Consider the following 18,349-nt stretch of genomic DNA (forward strand, 5'->3'; position numbering starts at 1 on the left):
CTAGCTTTTTACACATAAATATGACCAACAGAAATTTATAAACCATAATCTTTTTCTCATTTTGTTAATAAAGTACACTCTATCAATAAAAACAAAAATGAACTCAATGGGGTTTTGTGATATTGCTATAAAATAAAATGAAAATGGAAACATGCACTCTTCATTGTCCAAATGGTCGTTACCAAGAAAGAATTTGAGAGTCAGAAATTTGATTGGTCTGAAATGGTAAATAATATCTCTCTCTCTCTCTCTCTCTCTCTCTCTCTCTCTCTCTCTCTCTCTCTCTCTCTCTCTCTCTCTCTCTTGGCTATAAGCACATTATTTCATTTGCTATTATAGTTATTGATTCATATCTGTAAAGTTACATGTATGATCAATTTTTCATCGATCTTTGTTACATTCTGTATCTACCGATACTGCTCTTGCACTGCTGTTCTCTGAAGAGAACATTTGTTTTAACTTTGATTAGAATAATTAATTTTATAAAAATATACATATCTCTAATAAGAATGCGTAATACAGAACCTGATCTTGTACGATTACGACGCAAGCGATAACCACAGATCATTAGCAAAGATTTCAAATAAACATGTCATTTACCAGATCTACTCAACGCTGCAGTTCAGTCAATACTAAAAGGCTATTTTAAACTTAACGGTATGTATATTTCCTGGTAATTATAAAGGTTAAAGAAATTGTCGCTGATCATATAAATGGTAAGTTGTTTATAGTTCGGTGCACACAACTTGCCTTTAGGACGTTCACAGTAAGAGTTTTAATTATCGACTTTAAAATGTTATTTTAATAAAATTTTATTGTTATTCAAATTCAATAAATCTGATATTTTACAGATTTGAATTTGAGCTTTCAAGAAATTACTCAAAAGTATTTAATTTATTATGTTCTGACTACATCATCAGATTATCATTGATGGTATATTTTTCGAATTTATAAGTATAAATACATGTTTTATAGATGATTTGAAAAAAAATATTTTCTACAAAATAGTGTTTGGATTTTCGGTTCAATATTTGTACATATATTTTTTTTCAAAAATTACTTAATTAATCTCTCTCTCTCTCTCTCTCTCTCTCTCTCTCTCTCTCTCTCTCTCTCTCTCTCTCTCTCTCTCCTGTAAGAGACACATTTATTTATATCTGATTTTTTGGGTGTTTTTTTTCTTTTATTCTATATCTTAAATAACATTAATCCAACGAAAATATCAACTCAAAAACTTGATTGATGAATACCTGATATTTAACGAAACAGTATGAAAGGAATACAATTTGTAAGAATATTTACAATTGCCATAGAAATTTAAAAATCATATTGACTCAGTCAAATTGACATAAACGTTTTTCTTGCAATGAAAAAACATTTTTTTTAAATTTACCTAATTTCAAAATTTGACAAAAACTGCAGTACTGCCTAATTAATAATTTCAACACAACTCTTCCTGAAATGGGTCAAACCTCTGCACTTCTCATTATTAATCACTTGGCTATATTTTCTATTGTGTTAGACAGGTGAAGTGAATTTTAGTGATATTTCCTTAACTTTTTAAACATCTTATCTTAATATACATATCACGAGTGTACGGACCATCACGTCCAATTCCATTATACATCCAGATGCATTTTTTTGCATCTGTCCCTGTTACATATATATAGTTCTATTCTTTTACATGCAGTATCTGTTTCAATAGATCTACATGTTACCTACAATGTAAAGTAAGAGAAACAAAACGTCTTCACATATACGAAATAGTGTCTTTTACTAATTAACAATTTTTAATTGTCAATGAGTCCATGACTAATTATAATCATATTATACTTTGGGAATAATTTCTTTGATCATTATCTCTTAAGCTTGACCGGGATATCAAATTAAAAAAGAATTCCCTCAAAGTGGTATAATTCTGAAGTTTTGTCCTCGATGCAGCGATCAAGTTCAAGTTCAGTTTATTCGCTCAAACCAAATAATTTGACACAAGAGGAACATATGTATACTACACACAAATACAAATCGTCAGAGGTACATACAAACATGTTCAATTTTATTAATTGACAACGCTTATATGTACATGTATTTAAAAAAAAGAGTTTTAATCACCAAAATGTGAAATCTATTTATTTGGGATAAATAACCACATAAGCAAAATGGCTTTGGCTAAGACAGAAAAAAACCATAAAACAAAAATCACCCCACCCCCCACCCCCCCCCCCCCCAAAAAAAAGAAACAAAAAAAAAAACCCTGAGCAACTTACCAAGTCGTTACAAAGTTGTTTATTACATGTATGCATATCTTTCTCGAGGAGCATGCTTGACATTACATATACTTTCGATGACCACTTATTGACAGGTTTAAGGCCATTCATTTATAGATGTGACGACATAATCTATCGTCGTTTAGACCCTGAATTGCAGTTACACTGAGACTGTGTGCTGTAATAAATAATTCATATTTAATCAGCAATTCTGTAAATACAAGTTTTGTTATGAAAAGTTTTGCGTTATATTCATGATCCAACGCGTGTCTTTTTTACATTATATAACTACGAAATATTATTCTTTTTGATATTTTGTTAGGCCGAAAATGATTTAATTTGTTAATATCATCGAAAAATATATCTTTACATGTTTCAGTTCTTTAAAGTAGTGCGGATTTCAAAATTAGGAAGTTCTTCCAAAAAAAAAGGAAACAAATTACAAAGTTTCTAGACTTAACAACATTTGATATCTTCAAAGTTGGCTTAAGAACGATTTTATTCAATTGAAGATTTATCTAATAGCCGCCAATATTTCTTTTCTTCATGAAAGCCAACCAAAATTGCTTTTTATCGACTTTGAGGAAATTGACCATCTAGTACTTTACTTTAACTCATTCATTTAGATGGCAGCAACGTGTGTCCTGAAAGTCTTCCTTGGACTTGTCCTTTTCGCCTTTCGAACACACTCCATCATGTGGGAAGCGGACATGCCAAGTCTATTAAAGCAGTGCTATGAAGAACACACGCGCGGTCTCACCGTCTCAGACATAGCAAGCCACGACATACAGAGCTACTGTTTGGGCAGCTACATCTGGCAGATACCCCATATACAACGTCAAGTCAACATGACGGAAAGTCAGATCAACTACATCAAATCCGTGTACCGGGAGTATCAACACAAAATGTACAGTGCTCGGCGACAAAAAAGGCAAGCTCCCCAGAGGGCCCTTCGTAGGGAGCTTCGAGTCCTTAGCGACGCAGAGAGACAGAGGTTCTTCGACGCTCTTAACGCACTTAAAGCAGATGGGGTAAAACGACAGTGTTCTCATTTTCTTTAAGCAAACTTCTACAGATATGTTTTAAAAACCTTAACATGTATATGATTCTTTAAGAAAAAAACCTGTATATGGGTTTTGAGTGTGTTTCGTTTTTAATTATAGTCTTACGATGCTTGGGCGAATGTTCACGCCAATATGATGGTTATCCGGTCAGGACACGGGGGTCCAAACTTTCTTGGTTTCCACAGAGTCTATCTACTCTTGTAAGTATTTCTACCTTCATAATGAAGATTACATCATTGTTGCAATAGGCAGATGTATATATATTTTCACTCAATAGGATAGAATATAGATAAAAAAATATATAACCACATCTATTCTGTGTACTTTCAGTTTTGAATTTGCACTCCAGCGAATTGACAGCTCTGTTTCTCTCTGCTACTGGGACTCAACAATGGACAATGACATGGCAGAGCCACAAGAAACCGCCATGTTTACCTCACAATTAGTTGGCAATGGGAACGGTCCAGTCGTCAATGGCCCATTTGCCAACTGGGAAGAAGACGATGGCCCTCTGACCAGAAACATAGCTACTGCAAGATCGTCTCTGATGGTCAAGACAGCATTAAACAGATTTTTTGAAGGAAATGCCGCTACAACTCATAGGGACGTCGTTGTTGGGTTCGGAGTTAATTTAGCCAACACAATCGAAGGTCATCACAACAATGTACACAACTGGGTGGGAGGTACAATGGCAGATGCTGTAACAACTGCCTATGATCCGGTCTTCATTTTACATCATACATTTATTGATTATGTTTGGGAAAGGTTTAGGCAGAAAATAAGACAACAAGGTCAGGATCCTACAGACTATCCATGGCCGATGCAGAATACTAATTGGAATACCAATTTTCTTCACTACACAAACAGACCTATGGACCTTTACGAAAACTTTACAAATGCCGATGGTTACAGTGATATTTTCACTCAGGACTTTTACCAATACGAAGATATGCCTTCCTGTGCTACCAACTGCGGCAACTCTAGATTTTTAACTTGTCAAGGAGGGGTATGTGTTGGGCTTACAGCGAGTGACATTGGAGAGGACTCTTCAGCCCAAGTCATGGGTCAAACAGCATTCTTTGGAAGAGCTGCAGCTGAAATGGAGGAACGTCCAGTTGTTGCACCGTTCCAAACTTCTTTTGTGGATCCGAGGACAGGGAATGGGAATGGAAATGGTGGGAATTTGGCAGCCCCTGCTTCACGATCTCCGGTGGGTTTCTCACCTTTTCAGTCATCCATGAATGATCCCAGAACAGGCAATGGTAATGGATGGAATGGTATTAGGCAACAGTCAAGAGGTTCGCCAGCTGGGTCTCTCCAAGGCATGCAAAGGTTCAATGCCGGCGTTGGTCCAATGCAGTTAAATAGAGCCCCTATTGCGGCAAACCTGAGAAACCCCGCTGGAATAGGCATTAGAAACGTTGGAGGTATGTTCAGATCAAATAGCCCGAATACACTTGCACGATTTGGCAACTTAGTTGCACCAAATAACCCAATAAGACACTTGTGGGACCAAAGTGTACGTCGTAACTCTTTTCAAAGAAGTAATTTAGCAAGATCTCATTTGCATTCTAGTGGTCTTTTAAACGCAGATGACATCCGAAGAATGGTCCATCTTCGAGATCTGCCGATTCAGAACACATTTACGATGGATGGTGTTTCAGATGCCCGCCGCTGGGTGTATTTACCTGTACGTATTGTGTATATGAGACCCCCTGGGCAGTTTTTTGGGTCAAGAATGGTTTATAACTCGCAGTTTGTCCGCGCTTCAGACATGTACGCACCTCAAATATACCCTGAGTTCAACAACATTTCACCAAAAATAGCACCAGCTACATACCCGAATTGTTTGAAAAATCTTGGCGGTTCATCAAAGGTGTTTGTGCAATCTAATGGATTTTCTTACAAAGGAAAATACTTAGATTATGCTGTTCTTGATGAAAGACAGCCAGTTTCAGAATCGATTGCCTATGTTGCTGTAAAAAATCCCGACCTAGGAGCGGCTCAGTGCTATTTAACTGCTTTTGATTCCTGTGGTAGAGTCTGCCAGCCTCGTTGTCTGATCCCTGGTTCGAACCCTCCGGCCTACCGACCATGCTCTGGTGTAGTAAATGTTTCAAACCGCTTGCCTCGAATGTATGGGCGGACCTACGGTGAAGCTGTGAAAAGTAGGTGGAGTTTTTCTGATAAGAACTGTCCTTCAAGTTTCCAAGGGGAAATATTTATGACATTCTATTGCGACTATGAAAACGTCTGGCCATGGAAAGGTTGCAACGGTGGAACAACTCGAAGAAAGTCATACGCGGGATAATAAAAAAAAACTTATATAAAGAGCACTTCCTTTAAATTTTATACAATATTTGGTGGATTTGGTTTTCAGAAAGAATAATAAAACTTGTTAAAAAAAATGTTAAGAGCAAAGAACAGTAAGGGTCGGTCTTATACATGAACCAAAAAAAATCAGAACCCAAGTGCTAAAATTTCTATAGAAACTACTGAGTATACTTAAGTGGGCCACCACTAAAACCCATGCAGCCAGCCTGTATATTGAACTTTTAATTGTATTACCAGCAACTAATGTCTATTTCAGGTTTACACATGTAGTCTTTTTTTATGTAGTGATATGCATTTCCATTCATTTCATTTGAATTACATTGTAAGATCAGCCGTATCATTAAAAAAAGGACCATAGGGTCCTAAAGTTTTCTCTTTTGAATTTAAGGTGAAGAAATTAAAGGATAAACAATTCTGAGTGTATAGAAATGATACAGTCTTGGTAAATAACGATATAAGTAACGAACGATATAAGCATGTGGAATATCCAATTCAGAGCAAGTTGAGTTCATTTCAATTTCTTATTTAGATACATTGTTTTTAGCTGGACTTAAGCCAAAAAATAAGGCAAAAAAATGTTAATGTGTAAGCTTACCAAACAGAAAATATTCATGACGATGGCGGTGTACAATCAAATTTAAATCTACACCAAAATGAAAGAACATAAAAATTTAAACTACATGTACATGTATCTAAACGAGATATTTTTTTTTAATTTTAAGTTTTATTCTACAATGACAAAATTGGTACATTCATTATGGCCTTGTAATTATAAGAAAAAACCCAAAGCACATAACTAAAAATCAAGGATGGGGGGTTGCAATCAGTCTTTTGAAAATACAAAAAATGGAGAGAGAGAGAGAGAGAGAGAGAGAGTTTTTAATTTGTTATATTTTTTCAGATACAAGTGATAAGCAAAGCATCTTGTCAACCAGTCATGTGGCAAATTATCAAGAACCTACATTGTCATCTAACCTCCTCCTATATGATTTGCACAGTAGTAGAATGTGTCGACCGTTTTTGTATTTATGAGCAAAATGATATGAAATGCCACATGTGAATACCAATTTAAAGTAAATTAATCATCATTAAAATTGCATTGATGAAATCATTGATAATGAATTTACGTATCCTAAATTCTGTGATTACGGAGAATGAAAGCAGAATACTATAGCCAGAAATAGAATTTTTACATGTACATGTATGTGGAAATTTCCACAGGGACCAGGCCCGTTTTAAAATTAATTTCAATGTAACCATAAATAAAGAAAGGGTTCGAACTCTGGCCCAGATAAAAAACTACCAGCTCGCTTCAAAAGCCTAAGAAATCAATTAATTTTTACAACACTTGCACTATGCATGTATGTTTCAGAAAAGTAATGTCTAAGATACACTCATGCCGAATTTCAAATTGAAGGGTCTTAAAATAGCGGATATATACGTATTATTCTCTCGAAGTCGCCAGTTTATTTTTACTCGGACATTTACCGGTCCAGGGCTCACGATGGGATTTTGCCTATATCAACAGCAGTATTGCAACACGTCGAGAAACATTTGCACTAATCTTTTAAAATCTCACATCAAACGCACGCTAATTACATCTTCAAATTCCGATAAAATTCCTTAAATTCTCTCCAAACTGAACTTTTATTCTGCAGCCACATTGACTTCTGACCAGACCGGCCATTGTGATAGAAAATGTTAAACTCAGTTTCATTGGTTTATACTCCTGATGGTCCAATCAGAATCAGTCTTTCTCGAAGACGTCAAAATGGCTGGCCCTATCAGAATGTAATGCGCATGCGCAAGATTGTAAAATCAAAAAAATCCAGATGATTTCCGGGTTCTTTTTAGGAATTTTCGATTATTATTAATTAGCGAGGCTTGATTAAGAAAAAATAAAAACGATTTGGTAATCTTCAAGTACAACTGATGTTTAAAATATATAAAACAAAAGACAGTACTCTTCCGATTCCTCGGTATTAAAGCCCAAAAATTCGAGTCTATTATTTAATATAGTAATATAGATGTACGTGAAGTCTTGCAAGTGTAGATGTACTTTAAACAGACACATATCTCCTACTCCCTTTAAAAAAAAATTCTGGATCCGCGCATTTACCGATCCTGGAAAATCTGTTATAATCAACCTGGGCACGCAGCCGATATCTTGGCCGTTATTGTTTTACACTGAACGATCATTAAGAGAATCATGTGGTTAAATGAAACGAAAAAGCAAATCAAACAAATTGTATAGTTTATTTATAAAAATATGCTATAACAAACGCCTGTTTGAATATTCTTCAGATAAAAGTTCGTTCATGGAATAGATTGTGTTGATAGTTTTTGTGGTTTATTGCAATAATTTCCTCAGTTGCATTCGATTACTGCTCGACGTATCCTTGAGGGTATTGGATCTGGACGTTAGCTGGACAGTTTGGTGTCTGACAACATTTTCCTGGGCCTGGGGGGTTTAGACTACAGGTGGATGGGAGATTCCATTGTACACACCTGTATAATGTAAAAGCGTGTTAATGATAAAATATCATATAATAATAATATAATTAATATAACTATAATTTTTGGCTATTTGTTGGTAATCTTCATGAAAAAGAATCACAAACCAATCAGAAAAACACAAAAACATGGCAGACTTACAATCCTGTGCATGTGTATTTTCCTGTGGTTGCATCTACACATGTGCAACTGTATGTGCATCCATCCTTCCAGGTTTGTCCTTGTTGGTAAACACTTTGTTTGTATACACATCCTAAAACCATGTTAATGTCACATATTAAGCATTTTGAAATATCTTTCAAGTACAAGTCATATTTATCTATATAAAAACTACAATTTATTTCTTTTAATTACTGTCTTGAAAGAAGAAACGCTTGTATAAAAAACTGAATGGTGACAAGCAGAAGGAGCAACTAGAAATTGGATATCCTTTTGGAAACACTCATTAATATAGTTTAATATAGCTTGAAAGAACTTACCTGTAGATGTTCCAGACGAACTAGTACCAGTTCCTGTTCCGGTTCCAGTCATAGTTCCACCAGTCATTGTACCACCAGTTCCTGTTCCGGTCATTGTTCCACCAGTCATTGTGCCGCCACCAGTTCCGGATCCGCTTGGATAATAAATGGTTCCTCCAGTGCCAGTTCCGGTCATGGTGCCACCAGTGCCAGTTCCGGTCATGGTGCCACCAGTCATAGTGCCACTAGAACATTTATGACAGTAAGCCTGACAGTTCTTTGAGACCCAGTCAGTATATGTTGGATCGGAGCAGACACCTTGTCCGTAGTTTGCACAGTTGTTAATGGCATCAGCACACATTCCTAAAAAAAAATTGCAAAGGGTGAGGAATAATCACTCAAAAGTACCGTTTTACTCTTAGGTATGGAATCGCTGGTGCCACAGGCAATTTAATTTTATTGACCATTTATCCATAAATCCTTAAATTACTTTTTCAAAAATTTTGAAATTCAGGTTAAACAAGGGACATCTAAAAGATATGAATGCACGCTTTTCAAAATGTGTAATTAATCATTTAAGTTCAAGAAATACCTTTTCTTCAAAACTCCACAACCAATCGTATTCTCGCATACACAGACATATGACAAACTTAGGTTCATATAATATTATCGTTCAATATAACTCCTAGACTAGTATTAATACTAGTATGCAAAGTATGAAGAATTCCTTGTAGTCATTTAAAGAAATATTTGTTTTAAAAACAGCTGTTACAAACAACAGAAGCTTAAAGAAGCTTACCAGATGGTCCACTACTAGTGCTGGAACATAAATTGCAGTGTTTGGGGCAATTCTCGTGAGCAAAAGCAGTATAAGCCGGGTTTGTGCAAAAGCTTGTTCCATACTGGGCGCAATTCGTTTTATCCGCACATTGCACTGTATAAGGTATCCATTACAAGCAAAGCAACAACAACAAACACAACAGAATATCGATTTTAAGCTTGGTAAGGTAAAAAAAAAGAAGAAGCAAAAATGATAAAGCATTATATGAGAGATACATTAATCACACGTTTTATTGATACATACATATAAAGCAACATCAATATGTTCTTGACATAAGAATTTTTTTACCTCCACCTGTCATTGTTCCTGAAAAATTGAAAATAAACTTATACATTTAAAACTTAAAAAATAAGTCATTTCATTATGTTAATTCCAAAGCATTATTTAAAACAAAATCGTTTTCTTTTAAATCTCACCTGTTCCACCGGTCATGGTTCCTGAAAGAAAAAAATTAAGAGGAAAATATTTATAAATGGTATATGTTGTAACTAAACTAGAGAGGGAAACATTGAAACATTTACATGTATATCTAAAGTTGAGAAAATAAATTAACGTAAAACTGCATTATTTTCATATATGGTCAATAGTTTGAGCTCAAAAGCAGTCTCTCCTTAGAAAAAATAAATGAATGATAAAAAAATGCATCCAAAAAATACTTGTTTTACGAATCCTTCTCAACATTATACAAAAATTATGTGTCCGTTTTTTCACATTTCTATTTATCCCTCCCTCCTTCTTTTAATAGCATAATGTATTTAATAATTTGTATTGTCTAGAATTTATTAACACTTAAAAATCACAACTTTTGATTAAAAAAACAACTCACCTGTTCCTCCAGTCATGGTTCCTGAAAGAAGGATATAAAAGAGAAATATTAATGATAATATAATTTGTGGCTAAACTTAAAGTCCTTTCCCAAAAGCAACCGGGCACATCTTGTTGCAAAGCTGCTTCCATGGTCGAAAAAAACAAAACTATATCACATGAAGTGAGCCATTATAATAAAAGCTGAAAAATATTTGAGTTAAATTATAGTTCTGCTTCAGATCTAAGCAATATAAATGCTTCAAGCAAGCTTCTTCATTCTGCAGAGATTCCTTTTAAACGCCAAGTAAGGACACACTAACGTACAAAACAGAACTAATAGCCAATTGATATAGTTTCAAACACGTTATCAATTTATTATATTTATCTGCCCATTTACAAGTTTCGGGGATTTTCAATATCACAATCAGTGCTTTTGTAGTCTCATTTATCTAAACTCTAGGCCCCATTATCCTTGAATTTTTTTTCTTAATACTTTTCCTTGAGAGAGAGAGAGAGAGAGAGAGAGAGAGAGAGAGAGAGTTTCTGGTAAATTTAAAGCCATTGATTCTGGGCACAATTTAAGGTATCTTTTTAATTGATGCTAAAACCGGATTAGTAGTTTTAATTTTGAACACTGAACACATTATCTTTATATAAATATATATATTTTTACCCTCCCCGTTCTAGTTTCTGTGATTTTTCAGGAGAATAACTGTCAAAATCAATTTCTATTGCCAACGTCATCATTGGTAGTACAACTTTTACTATGTTTGCATTTGAATTTATTACACTCTATTATACTTATTTCTATTTAGAGTTTCATATTTACCCCCTTGTGATCCAGTGCCTGTGAAAGTCCCTAAAGGTAGTACAATAACCAATAAAATCAAACTTCATCTTTCCAAATCATTTCGTTTGATATCTAATGAATTCTTCTTTCGATGTTAACAATCATGATAGACTGTATATACTAATATCAAATTAATGTATTTTTATATTTAACCTCCCCTGTCACAGTTTCTAATAAATAAATTCAATTGAATTTAATTTTACAATTTAAAAAAATCCTCTGATCCTATATCACATGGAACTTTTTGAAACATAGGTCTATATTTTTTTAACTTGTGCCATCAGTACCCCCTCCTGTAAATAATTCATTTGTTTACAGTTCTGTAGGGTTTTTATTACCTGGACCTCCAATACCCCCTTCTGTAAATGATTTATTTCAGTTGTTTAAACATAAAATATATACTGAGTAATATTTAATTAAGACATTGTAAAACTAAGGACGATAATATCATAAGTATTTATGATTGCAGTCTAAAAAATTGATAAAAAATTGTTTACAAACCTAATGAAGTGTTCATCATTGGTAGTACAACTTTTACTATGTTTGCATTTGAATTTATTATACTATATTATACTTATTTTTATTTAAGGGTTTCATATTTACCCCCTTGTGATCCAGTGCCTGTGAAAGTCCCTAAAGGTAGTACAATAACCAATAAAATCAAACTTCATCTTTCCAAATCATTTCGTTTGATATCTAATGAATTCTCTCGATGTTGATAATCATTATAGACTGATTATACTAGTATCAAATTAATGTATTTTTATATTTAACCTCCCCTGTCACAGTTTCTAATAAATACATTCAATGGAATTTAATTTTACAATTTAGAAAAATCCTCTGATCCTATATCACATGGAACTTTTTGATATAAAGGTCTATATTTTTTTACCTGTACCTCCAGTACCCTCTCCTGTAAATAATTCATTTGTTTAAACGTCTAGAATATATCATTTAATTTTCACAATGTAAGACTAGGGAATGATATATAGTTCTGTAGTTTTTTTTACCTGTACCTCCAATACCCCCTCCTGTAAATGATTTGTTTCAGTTGTTTAAACATATAGTATAAACTGAGTAATATTTGATTAAGACAGTGTAAAACTAAGGATTAAAATATCATAAGTATTTATGATTGCAGTCTAAAAACTTGATTTAAAATGTTGACAAAACTAAAGAAGAGTGTTAAATAACCTTCACTGCAATGCTATTTGGGGAGCTTGGATTTAAGCTATGCAAATGATAAGTTTTCAAAAAATGCCAACTTAAAGAAAAATAAAATAAAATATTAAAAACACTTCCAAGCAAGAAAAAAGTATAGAATACCTGGCACATAGACAGTTTCTCCTAAAATAATCAATTTTGAAAACAATATATACTGCAATGCATATCAGTAACAATTGGTTTATTCTTCTTATCATGAAACATAGATGTCTAGTATATATTAAAGCTTAAAACAGAAAACAATATTCGGCTAAAAGACTTATTCTTGAAGTTTGAATTCTAAAAATTTAAGTACTATTCCCTGCAATTAGTTATCGCATTTGATGCACTTCCAATTTTTTCAAAATGTAATAGAAAAAATATTTTTAAAATATAAGAAGTGGTTCTGTTCACCGAATGAAATATTGATATCTTTTAAGTTTGCTTAAAAGTTTGCTTAAAAATTAAAAATCACTGTTTGGTTTTAATATCTCTTTTGAGAAATTTGGTTATATTACACCACATACTCCCATGAAAGCATTTTTTTTTCACAGAGGCAAGCTTTTAATTTTTTTTATCAAAATACCTGACGTACCAGTACCTCCTGATCCTAAAAAACACCATTCAGCTTTGATTACTGAATTATGATTTTAAAGCACGCGGGTGAGAAAGTAATTTGGTTTTTATGCCCATTTAATTTTGTATCTACAAGCACAAATTATAATTAAACAACATGATACCTGGTTTGTTTCTTAAAAGACTAATTGCTATGGGACTTATATTTTTATTATATATATAAAGTTATATTCTAGAAATGCGTAATCAATATTTCCGAAAAGCAGATTTAAAAATTTTCGAAATCCTAATACCTGAAATTCCCGATCCTCCCGTACCTATGATTGTTCCGCCTGAAATCATTTTTAATAACTTTTTACTCTTTTTTTCTTTGCTTTTTTAATAGACCGCGGCTCTTTTAGATATTGAATCAAATTTGCTTATAAGCCAAATAAATGTATTATCTTTTGTTAATACTTTACAAAATGATAACGAAACACTTTAAATCGAAGAGGCAGTGTAACTTGATGTCAATATCTTTAATTTGAACTTAAGTAATATGCCACCACAGGTCCCCAATGAAAGCAAGTGGTTTTAGTACATATCAAAGCTTTTCCTTCTTAGTTAAAATACCTGAAGTTCCAGTACCTGTTCCTGTTCCTAAAAAAATTAGTTTTAATCGTTGAATTGCTATTTTTTGTTTGCGCATTTGATATATTCATTTAGCGTTTTTATCAATTTTATACACATCTTAAAATTATCATAAAACAGTATGGTGCCTATCCTACATCGAAAGATTCTTATCTTATTGCAATCGGACTAAACTTTTTTTTATAAAATGTTTAAAGCTACATTCACTAATGGGTAAAAAAAAAAGCAGATCTAAAAATTTTCAAAATCCTAATACTTGGAGTTCCCGATCCTCCCGTACCTATGTAAGTTCCGCCTAAAATCATTTTTAATAACGTTTTACTCTTTTTTTTTACTTTGCTTTTTTTTTTATATAGACCGTGGCTCTTTTAGATATTGAATCAAATTTGCTTATAAGCCAAATAAATGTATTTTCTTTTGTTAATACTTAACGTAATGGTAACGAGACACTTTAAAACGAAGAGACAGTGTTATTTAATGTCAATATCTTTAATTTGAATTTAAGTAATATGCAACCACAGGTCCCCAATGATAGCAAGTGGTTTTAGTACATATCAAAGCTTTTCCTTCTTAGTTAAAATACCTGAAGTTCCAGTACCTGTTCCTGTTCCTACAAAAATTAGTTTTTATCGTTGAATTGCTATTTTTTATTTGCGCATTTGATTTATTCATTTAGCGTTTTTATCAATTTTATACACATCTTAAAATTATCATAAAACAGTATGGTGCTTATCCAACATCTAAAGATTCTTATCTTATTGCAATAGGACTTAACCTTTTTTTTATAAAATGTTTAAAGCTACATTCACTAATGGGTAAAAAAAAAGCGGATCTAAAAATTTTCAAAATCCTAATACCTGGAATTCCCGATCCTCCCGTACCTATGTAAGTTCCGCCTGAAATTATTTTTGGCCGTCAATGTTTTCATGTACAGAGACGGAAATACAAACAAGGTTTTACTTTGAATTTTGACTCTCATAATATCATTACTAAAATGATTTCAAACACCTAAAGCATTCAAGACGTTTCCAAGCATTTCAGCCTTCAGAATTTACTAAGCAGGCAATGGTGTTTTATTTTAAACTAGAATGCTCTTTGGAAACAAAATTTGCAAGACTATAGCAAAAGTATCTAAGAAAATGTACGTATATTTAGAGATACACAATAGTGTACATATTTGTAGAATGACAGAAATCAAGTAAGCAAATGCTTTTCTGTATAATGTATTTATATTCCTTTCAGTCTTTTATCAATTTATACATTACACGTCACAAAGCATTTCGTTATTTGCTTGGGGTTTCTTTTAAATAATTGATTTCAGATGAGCAGATACGCAGGAGCAGTAAAAATTGGGAAGTGTTAATGACTGGAGACTGTGATAGTGCTAGAACTGTAAAAATATTATTTAATTTTAATTCAAACACAGATTTCATTCTTGTCAACTTTTTGAGTAACTACAGATAATGAGTTTCAAAAATTGCGATAGGATAAAATCATGGTATGCCGTTACAAAAGCCATCAAAAATGTGTTCCCAGCTTGAAACCCCGAAAGCGGCCATTCATTAGTATCAAACATATTATATATCTTTAAAATTCTTAATACAATCAAAATTCAGTAAAAGAATCGGTTTTAGGTAAAGTTTCTTATTGTGGTTTATACACTGCTTATTGAATTATTACACTTAAGCAGTTCATAATTACCTGGTCCAAGTAAGGGGACTGAAATTCACAGTGCATTGTTCAATGTATGCAATATGTTTACCATTTGGCGAGCATTTGGGGGCTGTGTAACATCTCATGTAAATTATCTCGCTTCATGATTTTTCAAAATCCTATTACCTGAAATTCCCGATCCTCCCGTACCTATGTAAGTTCCGTCTGAAATTATTTTTGGCCTTCAATGTTTTTATGTACAGAGACGCAAATACAAGCAAGGTTTTACTTTGCTTTTTGAATTTCATAATATCGTTACTAAAATTATTTCAAACACCTAAAGCATTCAAGACGTTTCCAAGCATTTCAGCCTCATTGCATTTACTAAGCAGGCAATGGTGTTTTTATTTCAAATCAGAATGCTCTTTGGAAACAAAATTTGCAAGACTATAGCAGGAGTATCTAAGGAAAACTACATATATGTAGAGATACACAATACAGTGTACATATTTATAGAATGACAAAACTTTATACAGAAATGCTTTTCTGTATAGTGTATTTATATTTTTTTTCAGCATTTTATCAATTTATACATTACACGTCACAGAGCATTTTGTTATTTGCTTGGGTTTTCCTTTAAATAATTGATTTTAGATGAGCAGATACGCAGGAGCAGTAAAAATTGGGAAGTGTTAATGACTGGAGACTGTGATAGTGCTAGAACTATAAAAATATTATTTAATTTTAAATCAAACACAGATTTTATTCTTGTCAATTTTTTGAGTACCTACAGTTTTAAAAATTGCGATAGGATAAAATCATGGTATGCCGTTACAAAAGCCATCAAAAATGTGTTCCCAGCTTGAAACCCCGAAAGCGGCCATTCATTAGTATCAAACATATTATATATCTTTAAAATTCTTAATACAATCAAAATTCAGTAAAAGAATCGGTTTTAGGTAAAGTTTCGTATTGTGGTTTATACACTGCTTATTGAATTATTACACTTAAGCAGTTCATAATTACCTGGTCCAAGTACGGGGACTGAAATTCACAGTGCATTGTTCAATGTATGCAACATGTTTTACATTTGGCGAGCATTTGGAAGCTGCGTAACACCTCATGTAAATTATCTCGCTTCAAATGATTTCCCAGAATCGTATGGTTAAGTGGTACAAATTTATTTAATCGTTGATCTTTAATGCCATGACAACACCAAAACCAACAACCAATTTTCTACATCTACATTTTTCTCTTGTACATTTATTTGAAGTACTCACCCATTCCTGTTCCACCTAAAATCAAAAGACCAAACCGTGTGAATAAAAACAGAAGATGCTGGCAAGTAGAAGGGTCAACTACGAAGTTGTATTTTTGACAACAGACATGATGAAAATGAATAGCGGTGACGAACATAGAAAGCACAACATGTTTGTCTCGCTAAATGATACCAGTACCTGAGCACATATTGCAGTGTTTTGGACAGTTTTCCTGCGTAAAAGCAGTGTATGAGGGATCGCTGCAAAAGCTTGTTCCATATTGAGCGCAATTTACTTTATCAGTGCAAGACGAAGTAGACCCTGGGCCAAGCAAAGAAATGATCAAAACAGTTTGGTTACATACAGATAAGCAGTGAGTAAACATGTATATTGATGAGCAACGTGGCAGTTTGGAAGATGAAAAGTTATACAGATTAATGCGTAGGTGCATGTGCATACAAATGAACAGACATAGAGATACAACAAAATCTAACAAATCAAACTTTTTCCTTTCATTGAATAAGGATTGTCTCATGCTTTGCAATTGATGATTCTGACGAAAAAAAACATGAATACATTTTTATTGCAAAACTTAAACATACGACCCATACCTGTTGAACACAAATTGCAATATTTTGGACATTGCTCCTTTGCAAAAGCAGCATAAGCAGAGTTTGTACAAATTGCCGTTCCAAATGAAGCACAATTAGATTTGTCCGTGCAGGAGCCTGTTAAGAATGTAATGCAAGCAAAGCTAACAAAACGATAACATTAGGCAATGGTTCTCCTGTAAACAGAAAAAGCAAGCATTCCTTTTCTTTGTTAAATTGAGATTTGCAGGGTGCCATTTGTGAAAATTGAGCCTTTTGTGTTTAACAGAATCAATCTTTTAAAATAAAAATACACACAATTTATTTATTGAATTGATCAACTAATTAACAAATTGTAGCAAAGCAACCCATTGAAATTATCAAAACATTTAAAAACAAGTTTTCAAATTTAAGCAATACTCCATCCAAGCAACATTGAATAATACTAGTAGACTCTTAAAGTACTAACCATTTTATTTTATTTTATTTTATTTTAAATGTGGAAAAAGCAACGTCATAGATATACGATTAAAAAAATAATAATGAGGCGTTTCACATTAATTATTGCTGCAGTCTTTGCTTATCTGAAAACATATTTTTTTCTTTAATCTTTTTCCAAATCAGAATTGAAATAAAGTCAAAATCAGATCACTGCAGCAAAATATATTTTTTTTTTAGATTTCAAATATTCATTCTTCATATGAATTTTGAAATCTTTATACTTGCTGAAAATTTGAACCGAAAATATTAAACCCACCGGTCATTGTTCCAGTTCCACCTATGAAATGTTTAAGTGTATATATTTAGATATTTGTTGTTTGTTTCACAAATTGAATTATTACGTGTACTGTTGAATTATTTTGAGTTCTCATGTTGCGCTATTACATAAAAAAGTTGAATATTTACCAGTCATAGTTCCAGTTCCACCTGTGAAATGTTTAAAAAAGTATAAAAATATTTGTCTTTAACTTCTAAAAGAAAATAAATCAATTGTTCTGTTTACAGTTATAATAGTAGCTAATTATTATATAAATTCTTTTATAACGATTTAAAAAAAAAAAGCTCAAAACGTACCAGTCAGTGTTCCAGTTCCTTTGGAGATAAAAGAATAGAAATTTTTTTTTAACCGTATTAGATATTAGTAAATTTAAAAAGATCATTTACAGTCGATAGAACTTAAAAATTTGAAAACTCACCAGTCATGGTTCCAGTTCCTCCTATGGAGATAAAAACAATTGAAGTTATTCATTGTTTGTGAGTTGAAAAAATATTGCTATGTTTTCAGTTGCAATTTACACTATTT

At 32.8% G+C, this 18,349-nt stretch overlaps 2 protein-coding genes across 52 annotated transcripts; one reads left to right on the forward strand and one right to left on the reverse strand.

Moving 5' to 3' along the window:
• Positions 1-535: 535 nt before the first annotated feature.
• On the forward strand, positions 536-6,047 carry LOC105346503 (uncharacterized). 2 transcript variants are annotated; one of them, XM_066079183.1, is made up of 4 exons: positions 536-657; positions 2,894-3,298; positions 3,431-3,531; positions 3,662-6,047. In XM_066079183.1, the coding sequence occupies exons 2-4, from the start codon at positions 2,894-2,896 to the stop codon at positions 5,640-5,642; spliced, it is 2,487 nt and encodes an 828-aa protein (XP_065935255.1). In that variant the 5' UTR covers positions 536-657; the 3' UTR covers positions 5,643-6,047. The 2 variants fall into 2 exon arrangements, with proteins under 2 accessions (XP_065935255.1, XP_011453423.3); XM_011455121.4 differs by lacking the exon at positions 536-657 and adding an exon at positions 723-766.
• A 1,858-nt stretch (positions 6,048-7,905) lies between these two features.
• On the reverse strand, positions 7,906-18,282 carry LOC105346498 (putative per-hexamer repeat protein 5). Of its 50 annotated transcripts, none has more exons than XM_066079192.1 (26): positions 18,243-18,273; positions 17,953-17,973; positions 17,804-17,824; positions 17,068-17,184; positions 16,478-16,492; positions 16,224-16,241; positions 15,384-15,422; positions 15,246-15,263; positions 14,402-14,440; positions 14,128-14,154; positions 13,542-13,553; positions 13,208-13,246; positions 12,934-12,948; positions 12,462-12,482; positions 12,152-12,166; positions 12,028-12,048; positions 11,739-11,768; positions 11,474-11,494; positions 11,115-11,144; positions 10,305-10,325; positions 9,895-9,915; positions 9,767-9,784; positions 9,437-9,571; positions 8,659-9,000; positions 8,321-8,432; positions 7,906-8,173 (listed from the first exon to the last, which is right to left on the reverse strand). In XM_066079192.1, the coding sequence occupies exons 1-26, from the start codon at positions 18,247-18,249 to the stop codon at positions 8,047-8,049; spliced, it is 1,302 nt and encodes a 433-aa protein (XP_065935264.1). In that variant the 5' UTR covers positions 18,250-18,273; the 3' UTR covers positions 7,906-8,046. The 50 variants fall into 50 exon arrangements, with proteins under 50 accessions (XP_065935264.1, XP_065935260.1, XP_065935259.1 ...); XM_066079188.1 differs by having other exon boundaries at positions 12,146-12,166; positions 12,925-12,948; XM_066079187.1 differs by having other exon boundaries at positions 13,527-13,553.
• Positions 18,283-18,349: the final 67 nt, after the last annotated feature.

Source organism: Magallana gigas, chromosome 3, assembly GCF_963853765.1.
Source record: "Magallana gigas chromosome 3, xbMagGiga1.1, whole genome shotgun sequence".
Taxonomy (NCBI): Eukaryota; Metazoa; Mollusca; class Bivalvia; order Ostreida; family Ostreidae; genus Magallana; species Magallana gigas.

What these genes read in the sequence shown, in the direction of transcription:
- LOC105346498 (XM_066079184.1), bottom strand. An exon ending in TGGAACTGGAACTATGACTG is followed by an intron (nt 17,825 to 17,952) that starts GTAAATATTCAA and finishes AACATTTCATAG; the next exon opens with GTGGAACTGGAACAATGACC. An exon ending in AGGCACTGGATCACAAGGGG is followed by an intron (nt 10,326 to 11,114) that starts GTAAATATGAAA and finishes TCCTTCTTTCAG; the next exon opens with GAACCATGACTGGAGGAACA.
- LOC105346503 (XM_066079183.1), top strand. Translation starts at nt 2,894, where the DNA reads ATGGCAGCAACGTGTGTCCTGAAAGTCTTCCTTGGACTTGTCCTTTTC. An exon ending in ACGCACTTAAAGCAGATGGG is followed by an intron (nt 3,299 to 3,430) that starts GTAAAACGACAG and finishes TTTTAATTATAG; the next exon opens with TCTTACGATGCTTGGGCGAA. An exon ending in CACAGAGTCTATCTACTCTT is followed by an intron (nt 3,532 to 3,661) that starts GTAAGTATTTCT and finishes GTGTACTTTCAG; the next exon opens with TTTTGAATTTGCACTCCAGC.